Raw genomic sequence first — 22,483 nt, 5'->3', positions numbered from 1 at the left:
TTTTCAATTAAATTGAAATTAGTACATATACGTGATGTTTCATGGGTTGGATGTCGCTTGGTACAGAAACGACATCTAGATAATAAAAAGGTTAAAGATAAATTTTCTCGCAATAACATGTTTCTAACCTAGTTCGATTATAATGTTATGTAGATACGAATGTTTTAAAAAAACATAAATTTTTTTAATGCCATAAGCTTAAAGATATACATTATTAGTTACAGTAAAATGTAAGACAATTATAAATACTATAATAAGTACTAAGTATTATAAATACTAAAGTTTAAGTATATGTTTTATAACATATTACAATCATATGTTTCTTTTAGAAGAAATTATATTATAATAGAAAATTAATTTAATATAATGATACGACCGTCAGTGGTACTTAGCATCAATACACTGACAGTAAGAAACTTAAGTGCTTACGATCATATAATATCCAATGGACCCCATATTCAATGTGTAAGGTGGAAGAGAAAACCAATTTGGTTACCAACAGCAAAATCAAAGTTGTTTAGAATACCAAAAAAACCAGTTATACCTATAGAAGAATATAATGAACTGAAACGTTTGCATAATAATTACAAAACATTAATGAAATCCATAATGTATGTAAAATTTCCTTATTTTATATATTATAGTTGATGAGTTATTATAAATAATATGTAATATGTAATATTATTTATTATAATATAACAACTACAATATATAAAATAAGGAAATATACTTTTATCTTAGGTCTTTCTTTATTGAGAAACAAAAGGAAGTGGAATTTTCTTTGGATACAAATGTTGTACAAAAAAATATACAGCAAGATTTTGAAATATGTTGTTCTATAAATGATAAATGGAATAAAGAAGTAGCTATGATACGAGAGAAAAGATTAGCTCGAGAAAGGAAAGCTCGCCAAGAAGAAATTGCCAGTAACCTACAAGCAAAGAAAGAAAGAGATTTGAAATTACAAATGAAAATAGACGAAGAAATCAAAAAAGTAAAAGAAGAAGCTCAAACATTTATTACATCTAAAAATATTGATGAAGCTATCCTCAATGCACTAGAAAATGTTATAGACCATAATATGGCAATTGATTGCAAGGGTAATTTTTATAAAGACAAACCTAAAGAAAGTGAATCATCTACTGTATCGAGTTCATTCAGTTAAAATAATATTGTCAATTACTTGTACTGTAATAAATAATTTCCCGTAATAAACAGAAATGTCTGGTAGCTACATTTGTATATTTACTTTTCTCCTATATTCAATTCAGTACATTTTTGTCTAATTCACAGAATATGTTTATTGAAAATGATCGTGTATAATGTAATGTATTTATAATATACAATAACAAAAAGCTTGTAAACACATTCATTCAAGTTCTGTAAGCATATGTGCTTTACAATATGGTATACAGGCATTGCATTAACTATCGCTTATTTCCTGTTTATCCATACTGTTGCAACTTATACTTAGCACATACGTGCACAAATTTTTTTAACAATCTAATAACGTATTATCGTCATACAGTTTTACACAAAAATGTTTTATGGCTCAAAATCATTATACAATTTTTCACATGATGCTTAGATTTTTAATATTCTCTGAAATATCGTAACTCCGACACCAGAAAATTCTATACCTGAATGAGACTGTGTTTCAACATACGGTTTAAAATGTTTATATGCGTTTCTACTTGCATTATGTATTGCGACGTACTTGTTAAGAATAATTACTTTTACATTTCGTATATATATATTCGTAACATATCATGATGTAATCGTGTCGTTGAAATATCTTTGGTTTAAATATACACAATTTGTTTGAAAAACAAACAATGACGGTTAAATCGCCGCTTTGCAACCAAATTCCAAGAATTATTGAAAATATAAGAATAATATGTATATTATGAAAACGATTCGCGTCTAAATTCAACTGTAAAACCTAGTAAAAAAAGTGTATAAATCTATTATTTTACAATTTTTTAAAATCATGAATAGCAATTATAAACGTATAATTCTATATTTATTGTACGTGCTTATGTATATGCTTCTAAAGTTTAAGAGAACAAGTCTTTGAGTTTCAAAATCTGTAATTAATAATGAAGCCTTCTATTAAAATGGAAGTAAAATCAATATTAATAAATAACCACAGGAAATGATCAATAACAATCAAACAAACGTAACAAATCTCCTCACTTAACTAAAACGTTATTTATAAGACATTGAATGGCAAAATTAGATATAAAGAAAACGATATAAGTATAGGCTTCGACATTGATTACAATATGAAGCAAATTGTTAAGATTCTTAAATAGCAAGATATACTGTATATACTACCCTGATAAAAGTGAAAGAAAAAGCAATAATAATTATAGTATCTGTTATTAAATTACCATTATCATTTTTCAATCGCAAACATAAATTACATAGGCATTTTATTTACTTTTACAACTATTAGTTATGGTATCTTTGACATGAGACTGGGCTATTGCACTTTGATACCACTTTCAATATATGTAAGAAACTATTGTTCAGAGGCATCGTTAAAACATCATATGAACACGTTTGTAGAATATTTCCCATAGTAAAGTTTGTAAGTTTTAAATTGTATTCTGTACATCAATTCTTTTCTTATCTCATATTCTATTTCAGAATACTATAATTAGTTTCAAACGCATCAATTTTTACAATCCACTTTTTACGTTCTTATATAGATTTAATTTAGCTTAATTTAGATGTACAAATTTTTATTCTGGATCTTGTAAAATCTATGGTTATAGGACGTACTGAAGCACCACAATTTAAAGATGTGTTGCATTCGCATTTTACGAGTTTGGTAAAAATATAGGATTTATAAAAACTTTTAATCCTGTTTGTCATTCTGTGTATGGTAATATATGAAAATGATGGCACATGTGTTTCTAAAGCGAACTTGGCGTTAAATATGTTTAAACATGATTTTTCCGTTTTATTTGAGCTTCATACCTTTGATTTAGAGAAAAAGAAGGACGATATAATTTATGTTTCGTGCATTTTATCGCTAAAATATAGCCTTTGTAAAAATTTAATCAATAATATTATTCTTCACTTCGATCGTCATTAACAAATGCACATCCTTTTGTTACTCCTACTATACAACATTTTCATTTTTTAATTTCCTTTTATTTTTTTAAGATGTGTTTTTTAATGATGTTAGAGACTATCTCTTTTCAACCTTGTTTTCATTATAAAAGGTAACATGTAACTTCACATAATAAGAATAAAACATCTCACAATAACTCAATACTTGCTTAATCAAGAATAACCCATTCTTTACTTGCAACACGATGCACATACATATGCCTATATGTACAAAATTCTACTCGATCTTTTATCAATGAGAATGATCTTGATTAAGTATAACATAAAAAATATGAGGACAATTTGAACACAAACAGCTAAATAATCTCTACTCAATTACAACAAAGAAGCAAAATTCAGAATACTATAATGTGCACCAATTAATAAAAATAAGCAGTAAACTTTTCTCTTTACCTAGAATAAGTGAAGAAAAGATAAAATGTCGATATGCGTACATATGCACTTATATGTGTGTGTGTGTATATATATATACATATTATATATATGTACATATGTATATATATACAAACACATATAATATGTATATACATATACGGATAGGTATAAAATTTGGTCAACGTTTTCTCTGTATGATAATATTATCAAATATAGCATATATATAAGAATATTTTGTACGAATATAGAATAATAAAATGGTTGATAAACAGTAAGTATAATTATTCAACAAGTACTACATGGTAATAGTAGTAACATTGGTGGTTGATTAGAAGAATTATATCGTACCACGTTTTAAATATTTTCATCTTGTCTCACCACCAATAACTATACTAATAATTATAATAATACTAACTATCAGATTAATTCATGTCCTTACAAGAAAAATAATAATAAAAAAGGGCAGACACGAAACATCATTACAAATCAAACACTGCAAGTATTTACGTAGTGATACTTTTTGGCTATAAAGTATAAAACAGATAACAATATAGAAGGTTGCTCTAACAACATAGTATCAAACTACTGCCAGTACAACCGATACTGATATAATAAAAATATGCTTTTCTAATGCAATTTTTTCAATATTTAATTGCTCCCATTAACATTTCACTATGCAAACTCCTTTCATTAAATTTCTTTCTGATTACATCCTACAGCTTCTTTGACACTAGATTGACATAGATTTATAGAATGATTTATATAATATTTATCGCAGTATTTCTATATACTAAAGCTGTTATCCGACAGTACTTTGAAACGTATTGCATTCTGAGAAAACCTTCCTACTGTTCATATATATGTATGTATATAATCCATTTTTTTTACTGTTGTTATATTTGATGTTAACAGTGAATTTAAAATTTACCACCATTCTTTAATTAGGATGTACTTAATATGCTTATGCTATCTTACAAAGCTAATCTCAAAAAACGAGATTATGACTATTAATGTTTCCAAAAGTATCACGTTTTACCCACGCATTTTGCTGAGCTCACCAGGCCATGCCGTAGAAAATGTATTTATCCCCTTAAATCAGATAACGACTACCTATTAAAATAGAAGTCTTTCATTCTACCTACACTTCATGTAGATGCACTCCTTTTTTCTTAAAAAATAATTTTTCACAATGAAAAATAATATCTCCTTTGCAAAACGTTTGTACGTTGACGGTAATGCAAGGCCGTGGCACACATTTTATTCTACGCGTAAATCATGTGTGTAAAATATATAAAAAATGTCAATAAAAATCTCGAGTAATGTTTTTATCTGGATTTACAATTCACACTATTTCATTTGAACCAACATTATATCTTGTTGACTTTTTTCAAAATCTTTAATGACACCACAATATTGTGTGTGTATGCATTTTATATATTTTACACACCTGATGCAGAGTTTGTAGTAATGTGATGTCTTTTTTGAAATAAATGTATTATCCAAAATTAAATAAAATTATTCAATTCCCCGTGGACCATCTATTGGCATAGTATGCAAGACTTCATCCAGCAATTGAAGGGCTCTATGTAAGTGCACCTATATCAGATACACAACTTTATTCCTTTTTAATTCTTAGAATAATTTACGATTAATGTGGATCAACCAAATCTAAAATTTGTGTATACCTCTATCCAGCATGGAGTTTCTTTTATACTTTGTCGAGGATAATCAGGACCCCAACCCTTTACGAAACTTAAACGCAAAATGCAAAGTCGTCGAAGATCATCTACGCCTATTCCTGCTGCTGCACTAAGACCTGTATTATGTTATAGAGTTTATTATATTAACTAAAAGAATTAAATATATAAATATATAAAACATCAGTAATATTATTTTAGTATACTAACTTTTTGTAATTGGTGCACCGTGTGTTAAGTGTCCCGCTACAGCTGCCGCTTGTGCCGCAGCTGCGGCTTGTGCAGTAGCGGCTTGTCCTCTCATTTGCTTATGACATTGCCGTAAATCAAAGACTTTAATATATGCAGAAGGATAAATTTTATGCACAGCATCACCGGGTGCACGACCTGCTTCCCTGTCTAAATAATAAGACTGTACAAAAACACTATGTTCACTTTGGCATCTTAACCAAACGTCTCCTTCACCCCTTAAATCTAACACAACTCCTTTTCCTGAAAAGTTCATAACAATACAGTTATTAATTATGAAAATTAAAAATTAAGGAAGAAGTAATTTATTATACCTATATGAAGACGAGCTTTTTCGCTTTGTTCTGTTCTGTGTACATTACTCAAAGCTCCTAAGCAAAATCTATTACCGCCGCTTGGATCGACATAACCATCGACTGTTACGGTAGGGCAACCGCTGCTTACTTTAAACGTTTCGCCTACTTGAGTATCTAATTCAAAGTAACCAACTGAACACCAGTATTCTGGTGCTGGCTGTGTAGATAATAAACCACCAATGTTTCCACCTACTTCACCTCCGTGACCACCCCCTAATAAAAAATTCAGTTATGATATTGTTAGAATACTGTAACATAATGTTTATCATTAACTCACAATAGGAGGTAGGATGAAGATGTCTATGATCTGGAGGCTGCATACTTTGAGTATATGTAAGAGTATTAGGTCCAGTCCATTGTGGTGCTCCTGAATTATAAGCAGCTGTACCTACTGGAAATCCATTTGGATGATGAAGATGTACAGGCGATACAGGAGAATTTTGACCTTCACCTGTTAAAATAGCGAATTATATTTAACAAACATTAAAGTATGATTGATTGAGATTGCATACCTAAAGATGCTGCTAATGCATCAACAGTAGGTGGTTGATTAAGATCTTGAGGAGGTGTATTTGTTCCATAAAATGTTTCAGTAGATTGTCCTTGTGAAGGACTCAGTATCTGTGCCCCACTGCCTCCACTAGATGTACTCAATGACTGCTGTTGGCTACCTACGGTGTGACTCATTGGATGTACTACTGCTGCAAAATTAAATGTAACTCGTACACAATACAGGCAGCATAACATAAAATATCAATTAATTCAAACTTTGGCCAGAATTTCTGAAATTAATTACTGTGTAAGATTACTACGAATTTTTATAAAATTAGCACAAAGCAACGAAAATTAACTGGCAAGTAGACAGAAAATATTGTAGAATATAAGAAAGCATTCTATTATATACGTACGATGATGAATGTTACGTGTTGTAGGATGATGAGGTGTAGGAATCCAGGTTTGTCTGGGGCAATTATTGTCATCCAATTTATTGTGTGGATTACCACCATTATTCCCTCCCCCATTACTGCCAAACACACCCTCACCACTAGCTGTGCCAAACAATAAAAGGAAAAAGAAAGAATAAAGCTAAAATGAAATCAAACTAGCAACGCAAAGTAATTCTGAATAAAGCAATATTAATAAAAGACTTGCAGGGAAATAAAATAAAACCTCCTAACAATATAATACTGCAATAATAAAGCTCCTTATTCATATATTTTAGTGCATTTATATTAACTGCCTTATACAGGTTTTGATCATGCTTTTTCTTTAAATAAATCAACACACTCAATGTTTGAAAACACATTTATAAACTAAATTATAAAAATATTTTAATATGCTTAAAAATCTGATTATTTTACTAATAAATACTACAAACACATACATTTTTAGTACATAATCATTAAAAGATAACATTTTTATATGGAACAATTATATTTCTCAAAAAATAAATAAAGTATTTTTACTTACTTGGATTAGGCGGTGCTAGACCTGGTATAAAAGTCTGTTGAGATGGCTGAGTACTATTAGACGAAGTGGGTTGAGCAGGTGGATGATGTTGAATAGTTTGGTTCATTTCTCCATCAACATCCATTGCAGATCCTACTGCTCCAGCTGCTGCAGTTCCTCCACCACCAACTGAATATTCATCTTTGACTAATCTACCACCTGGTCCTACGCCTACTCCTGATTGCAGAGTTAGTCCAGATAGGTCTGTAAAGAACGGGTCTGTGCGGGGAAACCAACCCATTCCATCATACACCAAGGCCACAACAATAAATCATTTACACTTATGGTGCTACAAATGAATTCACAGAAGCTTTGCAAAGAAACAACGCAATGAAAAGAATATTGATTGAAGCACGTGATCTGTCTATGAAAACAAGTAAAAAATATATTTCATGACATACCTATGCCAGGAGATACAACTCTCTCATAGTGATATGGATTTACACATACAGAATCACATTTTAAGTCAAAAGCAAATTGGCAGTACTTGACATGTTTCAATTCATTCTTGTGTAAATCCGGCCATCTCCAGATTCGAGCATAAATTACATGTGGGAAACCCTTACGACCAGCAACTTGTAGCCTACCATCCAGAGTTCTTTGTATCGTAACACATTTACTGGGATGAGCTCCATTTGTAGTAATAGCAGTTATTAAGCTATCTAATTCATCTCGTTTCTCCTAAAAATAGGAAATTATATCATGAATACTAACCAAATTATTTGGGATGTATGATAAATTTAGTTAGGGAGTAACACATACTTTAAGCTTTTTAACCAATGATTCAATAGCTCTCTTACTAAAGCCTTCACTTTCACCTCCTTGACGATGACACATGAGAGAATGTACAATACTTAAACAAGCATCCGCACTTGTCGGTGCACTAGGAGCAATTCCAGTCATTTCTCTCACTATATAAAAACATTTATATTAAATAATAAAGATGAATATTCGCTTTATCGAAGAAATATGAAAATCTAAAATATTTATATTGTTAGAACTTACATTCTGGATTAGGTTGCATTGGGGGCGAGGGATACAGATGACCTCCCCCGCCCGCCAATCCAACCATGTCTGTGAAAGCCGTGGCGAATACCGTTCCAATTCTTCGATTGAGACACTACTCTTAATCTTAGTTTCGACGTGTTCAAATTTTTATGATTGACCATCTAGCAATGATCTACTAGCCATGTGTCATAGATGTGGATTCGCTGGAAGTGGGAAATAGATAAACAAGTTGAAAGCGATCAGTTACAAAATATTAAGAGCCAGAAAACAAACCTTATCGGTTGGTGAGTTAATAGAAGTAAGGAATACACGAAATAACCTTAATGGGATCGTTTTACGATGACGTACCGTGTACTGACAGTTACTTCGAGTAGGACGCTGCTAGTTTTTTTCGGAGGTTAGATTGAATTGTTGCGACATCAGTAGAACCTGGCAGAACCGCACTTATCTCTAGTATCTTAATCCACAATTGGCGAAGCGACTAAAGCGCCAGACTAACGCGCAAGTTTTCAACGTTCGCATCCAGTCTCATATATCTCTCTTTTTCTATGTAAGATATACTAAATATTCCTATATATACTATCGTTCAAGTTTGATCTATGATTTCTACTCACTACTTCAAACAATACACGACGTACAGCTTACAATAATCGTAAGGTTGTATAACAGTATATGTTTCATACGGATCAAAAATTAAGGAGTGTATGAGATCGAATTTATTTCCATTCTTCCTCTGTTATTACTTAACGGAACTATAAACTGATTTTATTAGTAAATTATAAATAAAGGTTTCAATAATTGATACAAATATTGATAAAATATTTATTTATTGATGCTTAGTTAAATAAATACACACATTGGAACGTTTATTTAACTTTATCTTGATTACATAATGAAAACTAATAAACAATGCGTTTTATTTGCTATATTTTTAATACTGAATGAGTATAAAAGTGAATAACTTTTTATTAAATAATATTCCACATTTCAAATCTTTATAATAAGAGGATAAAATATTAAGAATTACAGAAACACAGAATATACAACTTACTTTGTAATAAATATTAGAAGCAATAGAATTTTTCTCATTTAAATAATAACATCATACCATTTAACTTATGTAAAATGTTTAATAGATAACCGGGGGTGTAACTCAGTGGTAGAGTGTCTGCTTCGCATGCTGAAAGTCCTGGGTTCAAATCCCAGCTCCTCCAAATGAATTATTTTTTTTTCTTCGTTTTCAATAACAAAATTTTGTCATTTCTTGAATACATTTTTACGTAGTAGTTTAGAATTTTTAAATATATTTACATAAAATTATTACAAATATAAAATAGAAACTGTGGTATTGTTACACTTGTATACGCAAATAACTGCTTTATATACATTTAGATATCGCTTGCGAAATTTCACTTTGAATAAGTCATTCAATGCATGATTCGAAAGATAGATGTGAGTCCGGACCCATTGATAAGCACTTGAGCAGCAGGAGATATGGTAATTTCTAACCCAACCTAGTCACTCCTGCGGCACTAGTACTTATGAACAAGACAGGATTAACTTCCGATGTATCGTAGTCCTTCCATTGTTACGATAGTTATACGATCCTCTTGATGAAGCAATGATGATCCCTATAAATTATCATATAAAATTAATCATTTAATTTATTTAATTTCAAGTTGTTTTAAAGGAAACCTTAATTTAAATGTATAATTAGGCGATTAAAAGAAAATTGAATTCGTCGATTAACAGACAATTAAGCAGGCCGAAGCAGGTCTTAATATAACGTGCCCACGTTTCCTTATAATTTAACGCAAGATTAGATAATCGGCAGAAGAATACGGTAGCTCATAGATATTGCATGACACATTCACTACGTGCACACTGCAATCATTTTACGAAACGGATAGAAATCTTAAGTCAATTGAATTAGCCTATTTATGAAATACATCTTACAAACAAATACATCCTTGTTCGCAACATTTTCTATATCTACTTATTCAATCTAGTTATTAAGTTTTTTTTTTGCTCCAGTTATAAATATCTATTTTATTATTATATCTACTTAATATTACATTTATTCCGAAAAATTTAATTTAAAAAGAGGGAAGAAAAAATCTCAATACATATAACGTATAACTATACGAATGAAACCGATAGTGATAAAATCATTACAAAGCAGTATGGATAGTAATAAGATATACGTTATAATTATTAGTCCGGACGTGGTACCGTACACTATATATCGTATATACTATAATGATGCGATGACACACAGTGGTACTCATTGAAGCGACCTCGAGTAGTCATTAAAGTCGCCCACTATCTCAACCTCTTTGTTCTTTCTTCTTCTGTTCGTCTCCGAAAAAATTTCGAGTTTCGCGTCGTAACGTCGATTCTACATTAAGATCTGTTGTTTCTATCTCGAAAATTTTTATCCTTCCTTTATACAATTTATTCTACTCTATCTTTATTTTATTATCAAAAACGCTTCCAAGAATAACCTAGAACTGCACAAGCGCACTATTGACAGTTTCAATTAACGTTTCCTTGTTACGATTGAAACACCGTAGAGTAAATTAGATTTTACTAATCTTTTCAGATAAATTATACTACAAAATAGAAAGATAGACGGATCACTCTGGACACTGGACATTCTTATGTAAGATATATCTTTTTTCAAAATGTATAAGATATAAGTTATGCTACAAAATAGGAAGGTAGATCGGTTACGGTGGACCTATTTTGCAAAATAGAAAGGTAAGAATCATTGTAGACCTTGGAAATTGCAAAAAATACGCAAGGTATAATAAAATTTTGTTTCTATGTAAAAAATCGAGAATGAGATCGGGAACAAAACGAAGCAAAGAACTTGAGGATTGGAAGTAATATCGCGCACGGAAATGTGTGTACGCACGATAGAGAGAGGGAGTCTACAATCGAATCTTTGATTTCTCTGCCCCGCGACCCTGCTTAACGCTTCTCGTTTCATCAAACACCGTATTCATCGTTCGCCTCCATGGTATGATTCGAGGTTGGTGAACGATTTTTTCCATGGAACTTCTGTGGAACTTCGAGCAGATATTCATATACTATCGAAGCTTAGAAAAACGATTCGAACAATGATCGGTCTTTCTTCGAGTAGTTTAGTACTTGAAAAAGCAGAACGAAAAGAACATGCAGGACGTTTGCTCCAGACTGTTAAAAATGTAAAGTGGCCACAAGCCAAAGAGGATTATTTCGATGTTGCGGCCGTTGCAGATTCAGCTGGACGCGAACGCATGTTGCACACGCAACATGCGTAGTTTCAGTGGATTGTTTTTTCGATATTCGTCAGCTCAGACGCGCCAAATGAGAAAGTATGCTACAAGAAAAGAAGATGGTTAGAACAAGAGAAAAGGCAGACGAACAAAAACTTATAAAACATAAATAAAGCTATGCAGAAATGGTGTGATATTCATAGAAAAGGGAAAGAGATCGCGAGATCGACTGGGAATGGAGGGGATAACTGAAAAACGGGAGGAGCGAGGAGGAAAGGAGAATATCACCAATTAACGCTAATTTCTGTTAATGTCGGCTCCCTCTGGGTATTCGTGAAATAACTCGTCAACTTATTAGGCTACGATGCACAAATTGTGGGTGGATGAACAGAGAAGAAATTCTAAGAAACGAACAGGGGAAATGCTCTTCAAGTGGCAAAAACTCGATACCTTGTTCTCGTCTTAGAAACGATACTTGAAAAAAATGGACTATTACTCAAGAAACGCAGACGATTCTTTATAAAAATTCGCGGAGTCTCGGAAAGCGTAACTTCTGTCTCAGCCCTGCGACCAAAAATGTTCTATTTTAAGAGCGGCGCGTTTCGAATTAAGATCGAGATACTTTACGATTTTTCCGTAGCTTGTGCTGCTACAACTTTCGATGCATAGAAGTTACGTCACTTTTAAACGAGACAAAGAAACTATGATAATGTAAAAGAAATATTTTATTAAACCCCTATAAGGGAACCTCTTATGTTTTAAAGTTTAGTCTTGATATTTGGATTCTAGGCATTCGATAATTTTCTTCGAGGCTCCCGGTTCTCGTGTTCTATACTATCGTTCGAGAGGGGTCAAGAAGTCGCGACGATAAAGCCTAACCACGCACGCTGCGTGCCATTACATTTTCAGAATAACAAAATGTCTCCAATTACGTTTCTTCTCAATCTGTTAGACACCAAAGTCGTCGTGCCTCTAACACACACTCGGCAATACGAGAGAATCGCTTGTTTTCGCAGAACGTTTCGTCTCTTTTATCGTTTCCGCGATTGTTACGCGGGGCATATCGCATCAGCCTTCTTTTTCTCCTCACTTCTTCTCGAGACTTCTATTCTCGAGGTTTCACCGGGTGTCAGGTTGAAACGATACTTTGTGACGTTATTATGCGTGTGGTCACATGTGATCTCGTTTCTCGGATGTTGTAAGCCGAGCGCGGAAAATATGTTCTGAAGAAGTTTATCCAATTCGCGGATAGAGAGAGAGAGAGAGAGAGAGAGAGAGAGAGAGAGAGAGAGAGAGAGAGAGAGAGAGAAAAGACCTAAGGGGATCGCGCATCTGTTAGGATTTCCAGGTTTTATTGGACAATCGAAAGAAGATAAGCCGATCGGTCAACTATGTAGATGAATTTTTATTAGATTAGAAAGCGTTTCTCGTAAAACCATATATTAATAGAGGAATACTTATCGGATGTGGTTTTAGCGGTTAGGAATTAATCTTGTTTGCGTGAGATCGTGAATGTATTTGTGAGGAAAATAAGAATAGTGTTTCTCTTATGTACATATATATCTAAAACAATCGGAACCTCATTACGTTGGACAATCAATTTCCTATGGCGTGAAGCACGTGATCAGTGTTACTCGAAAGATTTTACGAGATACAATGATATTCCATGTAAAGCTGTAAAATATAATGTATTATATTGCAAACCAGTGATTCCTAATTCTATTTAATGGTAAAACGCATTTTAATTTTCATATAAAAAGTATATATACGTATGTATTACTTGACTACGCGATGTTCAAAGAAATCGTGTTTAACTTGACTGAACAATTGGAGGAAATCTCATGACCTCTTAACTTCTATTTGACACTAGTGTTCATTGATGCGTTCTTTTGCACTTATTAATGCAACAACCTGGCGTAGTCAATTCTTCGAAATGATCCGATGTTCGTTAGAATCTTCTAATCTCATATTGCCGAAATCTTTCGGTAACACTACACTGCCGTTTCAAACGGATTCCGAGAAGGGTATCGAACTATCTCAAATTCAATCGATTAATGAAAAGTCGACGAGGAGAGAAATGCACGATAATCACAAGAAACGATCTCAAAGGATTGAAATACGAACCGTCACCAGAAATAAATAAGCTTAATCATAAATGGAACGTGTACAATAAAATTCATATCGTTTCAAGCTTTGTCACGTGCTTCTCTTGCGTTTTGTACACAGTTTTCTTCCCGCACGCTCGTCGAATAACTATAAATAATGAAAAATTCCAAATTCGATTGAACAAACTGACAATGAGACTTCGACCTTGTTTGGTTTGGCGATTTCAAACATTTGCAAAGATCCGCCGCGCCAAAAAGGAAAAATGGAAGTATCGCGATCTAAATCACTGAACGATTGTTAAAGAATGGCGAACTAGTAATTCAAGACAAACGTTCATTTTTTTCTCACGCGATTCGTTTGTTTCACGAATTAAGAATTGTTTGGGAAGAGGCGAAAAAAACACGCGCACGACACATGCATCACAACTGCAGACTGACGACTGAGCGATAAACTGTTCTTGATTGGCTTAATATAGTCGGACGAGCGCTGTAATTGGCCGCTCCTTGCCGCGCGGGAAATGATTGGTCAATTTAATCCTAGAAGCACGGTGCATTAAGCATTCAACCAGCGTTCAGTACCTATTAACGGTTCGCAAGAGAGGCACTGCCACTGCTACCGCCATGGTTTTCTGCACTGTGTGACGATACACCTAGTCACGGTGGTGGTGTATGGTTCTTTCTTTATCATCTTCTATATGTTATAGCCTCATCCGAAGTGTCTCCCCGTCTAACCCCGTCGTTTTCTCTTTTTTTTCTCTCTCGCCATCGTTCCAAATCAATTTACCAATTGAAATCAGTGCCGGACAGTGAAGAATCGCGTCACTGAATGGTCCGCCAACCGACGGGCAATGTGCGTTCTCCCCTGTGCCTGCCTTCCACCGCTTGTTTTATCAAACCATTCACCGGCTCACCAAATCCTTATTGCCTTGCCTTGGCGCACGATTTGAATCGCGCGGCTGATGACACAACCTCTCTGTAACAGTGCTTTTCAACCTTTACTTACTGATCGAATTACACACATGTCCGAGATATGAACCATTTGATACGGAATTGTCGGTAAACGGAAATTGAAATCTACCGCGGAAATGTAGTAACGTAAAATGAGACTCTTCATATAGAATAAAAAATACGTTCAACGATAAATTTGACAAAAAAAATATATATACACCTTTAAAGCGAGAGTCGCCGCGAGGGTGGGGAATTATTTATTAATAATCTTAAAAACTTTTATTCTTTTATGGAATAAGTTTATTTTTTGATGATTATATTTTGAATAACTACGTAAGTCATGAGACGCGATGGAAAACCAGTTTAATAATATAATAAAAGTAATCTAAGGATTTAAGAAATACATTAAAAAACGTAAAAATTAATTTGCAATATAATTAATTTATAATTTTTTATTCATTTATAAAGTAAAACGAATATACATTTTTTTATAAATTTTGGTATGACTTTCGTAGTGGCAGTTGAGAATCGCGGGCACGGGTGATGAAGCGTCCGCGGCGTTGATTGGTCGAGAGGCTCCCTTCCGGTTTAATAAGTATATTTTTGGTGGTGAGATTTCCCGCGCCACGATTAGTCGTTTTCCGGATATATTTTAATTTTATAAATGGAATAAGTGGTTTTATATATAGAATGAGTCGTTTAATATCGTAATAACAATTCATTTAACCATTGTGACGCGTTTAGAAACTTACCGTGAATTACAAACAGAGTGAAATATTTTTGAAATTTCCAGGTCTACCATAACGAAATATTCAAGATGGTAGAACATTTTTAAACAATTTGTAAGTAGATTCAACATTAATTTACTGCTATTATTTTTGAAATATCAAATAAATTGAACTTAATCACGATTATACGATGCATGTACCTATCGCAATTATGGCATTTCTGTGTGAAAAGTAATCGTGCCGAGGTGAATTTTTAAATCATCATCTACGGCACTACTACTTAACAGACAGATCAGCACATTAAGGTAACGTGGTAGCCTCTCTTTAGCTCTTGTGTCCTCGACAATTGCCTGCTGACTGCGTTAGACGAAATGCAGACCCAAATATATAGGTCTAAATGGGATTAAAGTTCGAATTTTCCATGGTCATTACTCAGACGATTTGTCTTATCTCGTTATGTGTAAATTTTCTTTTGAGTTTACCTCCAAATTGAAGGAACTCGTCTGTTTTTTATAAAGAGAATCATACATATAATAGACTATCTATTCGATACATATATAGATGCAACTTCGCGCGTTTCGAAGCACCTGTCGGGAAGATAGCTTAATTTGCGAACATGACAACGAGTGTGTTCTTTTCCCGCCCGTTGTTACGGTCACAAGTCGAAATATCTTCGCTCTTAACCATTCTTACCTGAAAGAATCATCATATTTTTTATTTCAAACTCTTTAACTCAACCCTGCTGCGATTCTTGAGCTTTTTATTTTTTAACCTCACTTAATTTTGATCTTTGCTTATAACTTTAATTTTGATTTTCCAATTTCACTTTAGAGAAAGGGATTTTTAATGTTTTAAGAAAGCTATTAGTATACAATTGAAACGAGAAATCATGCGTGACAGTAGCGGTTTTCTTTTATATGAGTTTATTTTAAAGCGGTCACATTGGAAGCAATTATTTTCATATATAGCTCCTTTTTTAAAAAATATTTTAGTAATAGAAAAATACGATTCGTTGGCTCAAAAATGCAGCAAGGTTAAAATACATATATGCGACAACGTTGTGTAAATTGTATATACATGCGTCGTTCTCACGACATTACTTTAAATATTATCGCTTATGCAAAGTATGTATGAAGACAACTTCAAATAGATTTATCAGTTCAAATAGTTGGTCATAATGTGAATCATCGGTAACCAACATTTTCGATTATTTTCATTGTTGATGCTATCTATATCTATACACATATCAAGGTTTGGAAATCGTATCGTTAGTAGAGCAATTACTAATTGATCGAAGGACCGTGAGTCCAGCCGTGCAAATTGACGAAGAATGACGATGGTCGTATAGAGTTTAATGGAGGAAAAGGACAGCTTGTTGATTAATGTGTGCACGCGGTGTGCCCCTATGCCGCAGAATGTGCTCCTGTACAACCGTCAGCTTGCACTCGGGAATAGTTTGGTCATTTCGTGATAATCGTCGTCTCTGCCTGGATAGATTCACGCACAATTTTCTCATGCGGGTCCATTTTACTGATTTAAAGCAACTTACGCAGCGTGTAACGCACCTTTTATTAGTATACAATCCCTGTTACGTAGTCTTTTCTTTCGTCGATGTCGATCCATTGTTCATCGATTAGACCAGCCTCGTGTCCCGTGAGATTTAAATAAAACACGAATCGGTTTAGTAGCTATTCTTCGTTCGTCTTTAAATTCACGATCAGAGATCTCTACTATAATGAAATCACATGCGACTAGTATGTTCGGTTACTTTATTATTCGATAATTTGAGGAAAAACGGCACCTTATTCAGTTTCAAGTCATCACATATGTTTATACATTTTCCTTTTGAAAATGTATAAATAATGCCCGTAAATATTGTTACACTTACTTTTTGTTTATGGCACTTCGTTTTAGTTTATTCTTCCAAAAAGTTTCTTTAATACAGAAGCACAATTATACACAATTTCGTTGTTCATCAATGCCTGTATAACGATTTAAGGTGGAATGAGCGTGCCATCGAACATACACTTCGTAGCGTATAGAAGACACACGTGCACAGGTGTTTCCTGAAATCACGTGTGCCACATATGACTCTAAAATGATACCGTACTACTTCTCGCAAGAGAAAATATATTTTATTCAACCTAGAGCAAAATAGAACTTCCGAATCTCTCAGTTTATTGACAGAATTCTAAGTTAAAGGCATTACAACGTAAACATTTGGAACCGAATCTCTCAGTTTATTAACAGAATTCTAAATTAAATACATTACAATATAAACATTTGGAACATAAAATTTAATAGTAACAAACATACAGAGTAGTTTTGAATTTGAGATATTATATCGGACTTTCGACTTGAGATTGGATTTGGTAACCGTCTGAGTGAAATTTAGTGAATTTTCCCTGAATTTTCCATGGAAATTCATGATTGAACGAGGGAATGGCCCCGGCCGAGTAATTTAGAAGAGTTTATTAAATTGGGTAGAATGCTGTGCGTAGGCCTACGCCGGATACTCGGAGAATGAATCTCATCCAACGAGAGGAAGTTCGAATTAACTCGAGCCACTGCCAAGGGGGTACGGCAGAACCCCATATACTATAAGCTCTTGTCCCATTTATTCTTTGCACATTTATGCATCATACACGACAGTCGTCGATGGAAAAATGTCGTTTCAATAACAACAAGTTTCAAGTATTCTAAATCGATGTTAAATTGGTATATTATAAAAATGATGAAGTGGTCGATAAAATTTACAGTAGATTACGGATGTTTATGGAAATTCATATTTTTAATCTAACTAAAAGAAGGAAAGTTAAATAAGAATTTGTTTCGTCAACTAAATATTATATTTTAGATATTTTATATATTTGTACATATTATGTGCATCCACGGTATAATATTTATAAAGTTTAAAAGTGGAAAATATAATAGAGAATTAAAACTTCGCTGGTATACGATAGAATCACATACTATTAACTTTTGTCCTATTTATTCTTTGTATCTGATTGGTGGCAAATTCGTATAAACAAAAATTAAACGATCGATGAAATTTAAAGTTCAAAAGTGTAGAATGTAACAGAGAATTAAGACTTATTAGAATCATTTGACCCTGCTTCTTACAGAGTATTAAGACTTTAATGAGTTTATTTTATGCCGGATAGGTGGGGGGACATAAAGGAAAAGAGACGAGAGATCGTATCGCTGAATCGATAGAGAAGGAAAGACATAAAAGTATGTCGTACATCGCACTACTTGAATTGTAGTACTTTGACACGATCAGACCCTGTAGTATTCGATCTGCGTGGGCGGTCATATGAAACGAATAAAAGGATAGAGAGATAATTAGATAAAAGAGATAGGTCATTTTTTGCGGTTCGTCGTCAAATTTATTCGTGGAATGTACAGTGTTAATGATAAAATATATAAGAATATACACGATATTATGAATCATTTATATCATAATATTTACTCATTTTTACAAACAATAATACAAGATATACATAATGCTAGAAAAGACTGTACAGTATGCCAGTCGAAATAACGATATCAGAGTTCCTCTTTTATCTATAATTTATTCATCCTCTTTCACAAATAATATCTACAACGCTTGGTTCCATTAAAACTGGTTCTAGACATCTGTGTACAGCACTTCCAAGTATCTCGTCTAACAGGAAATGGACAACACTGGAAAAATATTTCGTATAAGATTATTCTTGTACAAAACAATAATATCTTAGACTTACTTTTCATCCGAAACAAATCTCCATAGATACAGTTGTAGATAATGCGTGTCAACTTGGATTTGTTGCAAACCATATTTACTGAACGTTCGTAATCTTACGCATTCCAGGAAAGTCTGTAAATAAAGAATAATTCTTATCGTTCGTTTAGAATAGAATATTGAGTCTTGATAGTATCGAATGTACAAAATATGTTGCGTAGTATACAGTATACGCAACGCGAGAGAATAAGGTATCTTCGTGATGCAAAGTGGATAATGGCTGTGCTATTTTATCATTGTAAGTGGCTGACAGCACCTGTTTCTATTACAGTACTGTATCTGCTAAAAGTATTTTACCTTTAAACTTATTTTGATAATCCCCGTAAGTATCGAGGCTTTATTGAATTGAACCGAGGAAAATATTTCTATACGTTCCGAAAATAACTTATGAATATTCGTCACCAATGACGAATCCATATGATTGGGTGTGTACGACGACCAGCTTGATCTATAGTGATGTCTCGACACACTCACGCTAGAAACAAAGCAAGTTATTTAATGAAACGTCATTAATCGTTTAGAAACGATTATATTGTACCTATGGGTTTTTCTACTGCTGTCGCTACTTCTGTCGACTTGACCATCAGAATCGTCGTATAATGCAGCTACTTGTGTGTCGATTAACGTCACATCTTCTACGACCCTCTTCATTACAGCTCTAACGGTTCTTGGCTCGATCGTATGCAACCAATCTCTCGTTTCGACGGATTTTCTTAACATTTGCGATACTGCTAAGCCTTGAATGCGAACGTAATGGTTTAATAAATTTTGCGCTGCTTCTTGGAATTTGTCGCAAATCTCTGTTTCAGTTGTAATAACGTTTCCAGATGATGTGTACTGTTCGATGTTGAATAAATTATCAGTAGTAGTAAGCTGTAATTGTTGAAAGATGTCAGAACGATTTCTTATAGATTTGTTTTTTAAAATTACTTTAAAATTATTCACTCTACCAAATATTTGACATTGTTTTCTTTGTACTCGATGCACATTTTGCTCAATAAAAGTAACAGAGTGGGTGGGAATTTTGGAATATCAGAGCCAGTAAAAAATTCACTTGCAGTGACTACTAAATGATGTAAAAATCCAACTACTAGGCCTTCCCTAACTTCATCCACACAGAAGTTTTGCAGGAATTGCGTTTTTAAACTAAAGGACAGATCTGGTTGCAAAAATACCTAAAATTACATAATTTTTAGTTAATCAAAATAAATTAAAAAATGCTAAGGATAAAAGACAAACCAATAAATCCTGCAAAACTCCTTTAATTTTTTCTATAGTAGGCATTATTAGTAATGCCTGAAGTTCTGCTAAACTATTATCTCCATCCTGAGAAGCTTTGGTTGTCAATATCTGTCTCACTTTAACAAGTGTTTCACTTAAATGAGACTTTAAATTGTCTAAATGATTGCGACATTGTTTTCTACCCACGTTAATAACAATATTGGTACCTGTTCTGTAAATAAAAGGTACACGTTTTAATCTGAATTTTATTTTACATTTCTTTTATAAAGACTATTGTTTTATTACCTTGCAAAGTCTGTATCTTTACACAACATATTCATTGCTTGCAGTCTTCTATGGAATTTATCTAATGCTTTTACTAAAATAGCTGTGTCAGCTACACCTTCTACTCTCTTACCAATTAAATCAAAATATTTTTTCATATTTTTCATGATAAAGTTATTCGAACGTGTGATGGCTTTTGCATCAAAATCATCAGTAAATTCATTATCTTCTGATGGCGGCTGATTTATAAACATGTCATTGTAGGATGCAACGATTAAACATAAGTCACTTAGAAATCCTGAACTAGTCATATCTACAAATTCTATGATATCATTTTCATACATATCTTTTAGAGCATCTAGTTGTTCAACTAATCTTCCATCTGCATGTGTTAAAAATTCGGCACACAAAGAATCAGCTGGTTCTTTTAGCTGTAGTAAAAGATCTACATTTTCAGCTAAAGATACAGTTGATACATCTCTTTTATGAAATTGCATTCTCAGTCTTGACTTGAGTTCCTCTACAATATCCTCACAATCTTTTTGTATTCCTTGAAAGGAAGGCATATTACCATACTGATTCAATACACGTTGTGCATGAATATAATCTTGTACTGCCTGAAAGTGACAAATATATTTTTATGTAGATGCAATTAGATATATGTAAAATGAAAGGAAGTGTATATAATATAATGATATACAACGTGACATAGACCTGTGCATAATTTTCTTCATTTATTTTATCTTTTAAATTGCCAGGCAATTTAAAGAGAAATTGCAACTTTTTTAACAGTGCATGAACTGAAGATAATTTGGCAATCTGTTGTCTAGTACCCTGTAATGTTGATGAAATCTGTTCTGAAAAAGAAGTGATACTGTCCATGTTTTTTGCCAGTAAATTCATACTATCTTCCATTTTCTTAAAATCTGTTTTCATCTAAATAATGAATATTGAATAAATATTAAAAATTGAATAAATAATATTTATACAAAATCTAAGTAGATTTACCTTTCTGATAGTATCTGTAGCAGATATAAATTTATTATAATTTTCATATACTAGAGTTTGCATATCAGAATGTAAAATTTGAGTATTTTTTATGATTTCTGCTTCGTGATCCATAATTTGTTTTAATGTACACTCCTGCATCAGAAGAAAAAGAAAAATTATTTTGTGTTGTTAAACAAATATAGGAAATAATAAATATTAGGAAATGTACTTACTTTTAATAATTTTTGGAAATACATATCAGGGTTAAAGTGCTGTCCATTAATATCATATGGATTATTCGAATTTTCTGCCATTTTGACTAATATTTTATTCGTAAGGTAAAGTTTTGACAGTAGAACTTTGACAGGTTAGCTATTGTATTGGCAAGTTACAGCTGTATTATTTAAATTCTACGGAAGGTTAGGTGGAAGACGCTTTAACAAGCAGCATAACCTCTCGTAACTTAAGAAAAGCGCAACAAGTGTAATAATATGAAAAGAAAGCGATTTATTAACATTCTTTTTTAAAGAAGACGTGTCTTACGAAAAATTGTAATATTCCGAACTTTTTGAATATTGCTGCATTTCATATAAATGTTAGAAATTTAAGGTACGTTTAGGATTGAAAAATAATGAAGGTGTTATTACATTTTATTACTGGATTTTATTCTTTAAATATCATAAAAGTACACCATATACAAAAAGGTTGTAAAAAAATAATTTAATTTTAAATCTCTTGAAAAATGTATTAACTGCAACGTTTGAGAAAACGTTTTATTAAGAGTTAACATTTTTCATGAAACTGTGACAAAATGGAATTGTCTATTT

General features: G+C 32.7%; 3 protein-coding genes, 2 long non-coding RNA genes and 1 other non-coding gene across 14 annotated transcripts; 2 read left to right on the top strand and 4 right to left on the bottom strand.

The window, feature by feature from the left end:
- Positions 1-65: 65 nt before the first annotated feature.
- On the top strand, positions 66-1,816 carry Mrps26 (mitochondrial ribosomal protein S26). Of its 2 annotated transcripts, none has more exons than XM_072010439.1 (3): positions 66-230; positions 333-611; positions 742-1,816. In XM_072010439.1, exons 2-3 carry the CDS (start codon positions 367-369, stop codon positions 1,163-1,165), a joined length of 669 nt encoding a protein of 222 aa, XP_071866540.1. In that variant the 5' UTR covers positions 66-230; positions 333-366; the 3' UTR covers positions 1,166-1,816. The 2 variants fall into 2 exon arrangements, with proteins under 2 accessions (XP_071866540.1, XP_071866539.1); XM_072010438.1 differs by having other exon boundaries at positions 330-611.
- Med (Smad/Smad4 homolog Medea) lies at positions 1,226-8,843 on the bottom strand. Of its 7 annotated transcripts, none has more exons than XM_072010411.1 (12): positions 8,684-8,843; positions 8,333-8,538; positions 8,090-8,238; positions 7,729-8,008; positions 7,289-7,546; positions 6,727-6,867; positions 6,331-6,519; positions 6,096-6,269; positions 5,777-6,031; positions 5,424-5,705; positions 5,202-5,332; positions 1,226-5,112 (listed from the first exon to the last, which is right to left on the bottom strand). In XM_072010411.1, exons 2-12 carry the CDS (start codon positions 8,397-8,399, stop codon positions 5,032-5,034), a joined length of 2,007 nt encoding a protein of 668 aa, XP_071866512.1. In that variant the 5' UTR covers positions 8,400-8,538; positions 8,684-8,843; the 3' UTR covers positions 1,226-5,031. The 7 variants fall into 7 exon arrangements, with proteins under 7 accessions (XP_071866512.1, XP_071866513.1, XP_071866515.1 ...); XM_072010412.1 differs by having other exon boundaries at positions 6,331-6,516; positions 8,609-8,839; XM_072010414.1 differs by having other exon boundaries at positions 6,331-6,489; positions 8,609-8,838.
- A 440-nt stretch (positions 8,844-9,283) lies between these two features.
- Positions 9,284-11,170, bottom strand: LOC139990867 (uncharacterized). Its single transcript, XR_011800674.1, has 2 exons — positions 11,114-11,170; positions 9,284-11,075 (listed from the first exon to the last, which is right to left on the bottom strand). It is a non-coding gene; the product is annotated as an uncharacterized lncRNA (long non-coding RNA).
- On the top strand, positions 9,478-9,549 carry Trnaa-cgc (transfer RNA alanine (anticodon CGC)). The gene has a single exon. It is a non-coding gene; the product is annotated as a tRNA-Ala (tRNA).
- A 3,915-nt stretch (positions 11,171-15,085) lies between the features above and the next one.
- Positions 15,086-17,430, bottom strand: LOC139990868 (uncharacterized). Of its 2 annotated transcripts, none has more exons than XR_011800675.1 (3): positions 17,265-17,430; positions 16,942-17,106; positions 15,086-16,069 (listed from the first exon to the last, which is right to left on the bottom strand). It is a non-coding gene; the product is annotated as an uncharacterized lncRNA (long non-coding RNA). The 2 variants fall into 2 exon arrangements; XR_011800676.1 differs by lacking the exon at positions 15,086-16,069 and adding an exon at positions 16,126-16,863.
- Positions 17,431-18,742: 1,312 nt separating this feature from the next.
- Vps51 (vacuolar protein sorting 51) lies at positions 18,743-22,020 on the bottom strand. Its single transcript, XM_072011232.1, has 10 exons — positions 21,890-22,020; positions 21,675-21,809; positions 21,381-21,602; positions 20,688-21,283; positions 20,400-20,613; positions 20,111-20,335; positions 19,699-20,033; positions 19,458-19,635; positions 19,123-19,235; positions 18,743-19,063 (listed from the first exon to the last, which is right to left on the bottom strand). Exons 1-10 carry the CDS (start codon positions 21,968-21,970, stop codon positions 18,955-18,957), a joined length of 2,208 nt encoding a protein of 735 aa, XP_071867333.1. The 5' UTR covers positions 21,971-22,020; the 3' UTR covers positions 18,743-18,954.
- Positions 22,021-22,483: the final 463 nt, after the last annotated feature.

The sequence above is a fragment of the Bombus fervidus genome, chromosome 9 (assembly GCF_041682495.2).
Source record: "Bombus fervidus isolate BK054 chromosome 9, iyBomFerv1, whole genome shotgun sequence".
NCBI lineage: Eukaryota > Metazoa > Arthropoda > Insecta > Hymenoptera > Apidae > Bombus > Bombus fervidus.
Note: the sequence above shows the minus strand (reverse complement) of the source record. Positions and strands in the feature narration are given on the sequence as shown.

Bases quoted from the DNA above. Each gene is read 5' to 3' on its own strand.
- Mrps26 (XM_072010439.1), top strand. From the start codon at position 367: ATGATACGACCGTCAGTGGTACTTAGCATCAATACACTGACAGTAAGA. The intron at 612-741 runs GTATGTAAAATT...CTTTTATCTTAG, and splicing joins ACATTAATGAAATCCATAAT to GTCTTTCTTTATTGAGAAAC.
- Med (XM_072010411.1), bottom strand. From the start codon at position 8,399: ATGGTTGGATTGGCGGGCGGGGGAGGTCATCTGTATCCCTCGCCCCCA. The intron at 8,239-8,332 runs GTAAGTTCTAAC...GTTTTTATATAG, and splicing joins AATGCAACCTAATCCAGAAT to TGAGAGAAATGACTGGAATT. The intron at 6,520-6,726 runs GTACGTATATAA...TTAATTTTGCAG, and splicing joins AACACGTAACATTCATCATC to CAGTAGTACATCCAATGAGT.
- Vps51 (XM_072011232.1), bottom strand. From the start codon at position 21,970: ATGGCAGAAAATTCGAATAATCCATATGATATTAATGGACAGCACTTT. The intron at 19,236-19,457 runs GTAAAATACTTT...CTTTATTTACAG, and splicing joins TTATCAAAATAAGTTTAAAG to ACTTTCCTGGAATGCGTAAG. The intron at 19,064-19,122 runs GTAAGTCTAAGA...ATATTTTTCCAG, and splicing joins AGATTTGTTTCGGATGAAAA to TGTTGTCCATTTCCTGTTAG.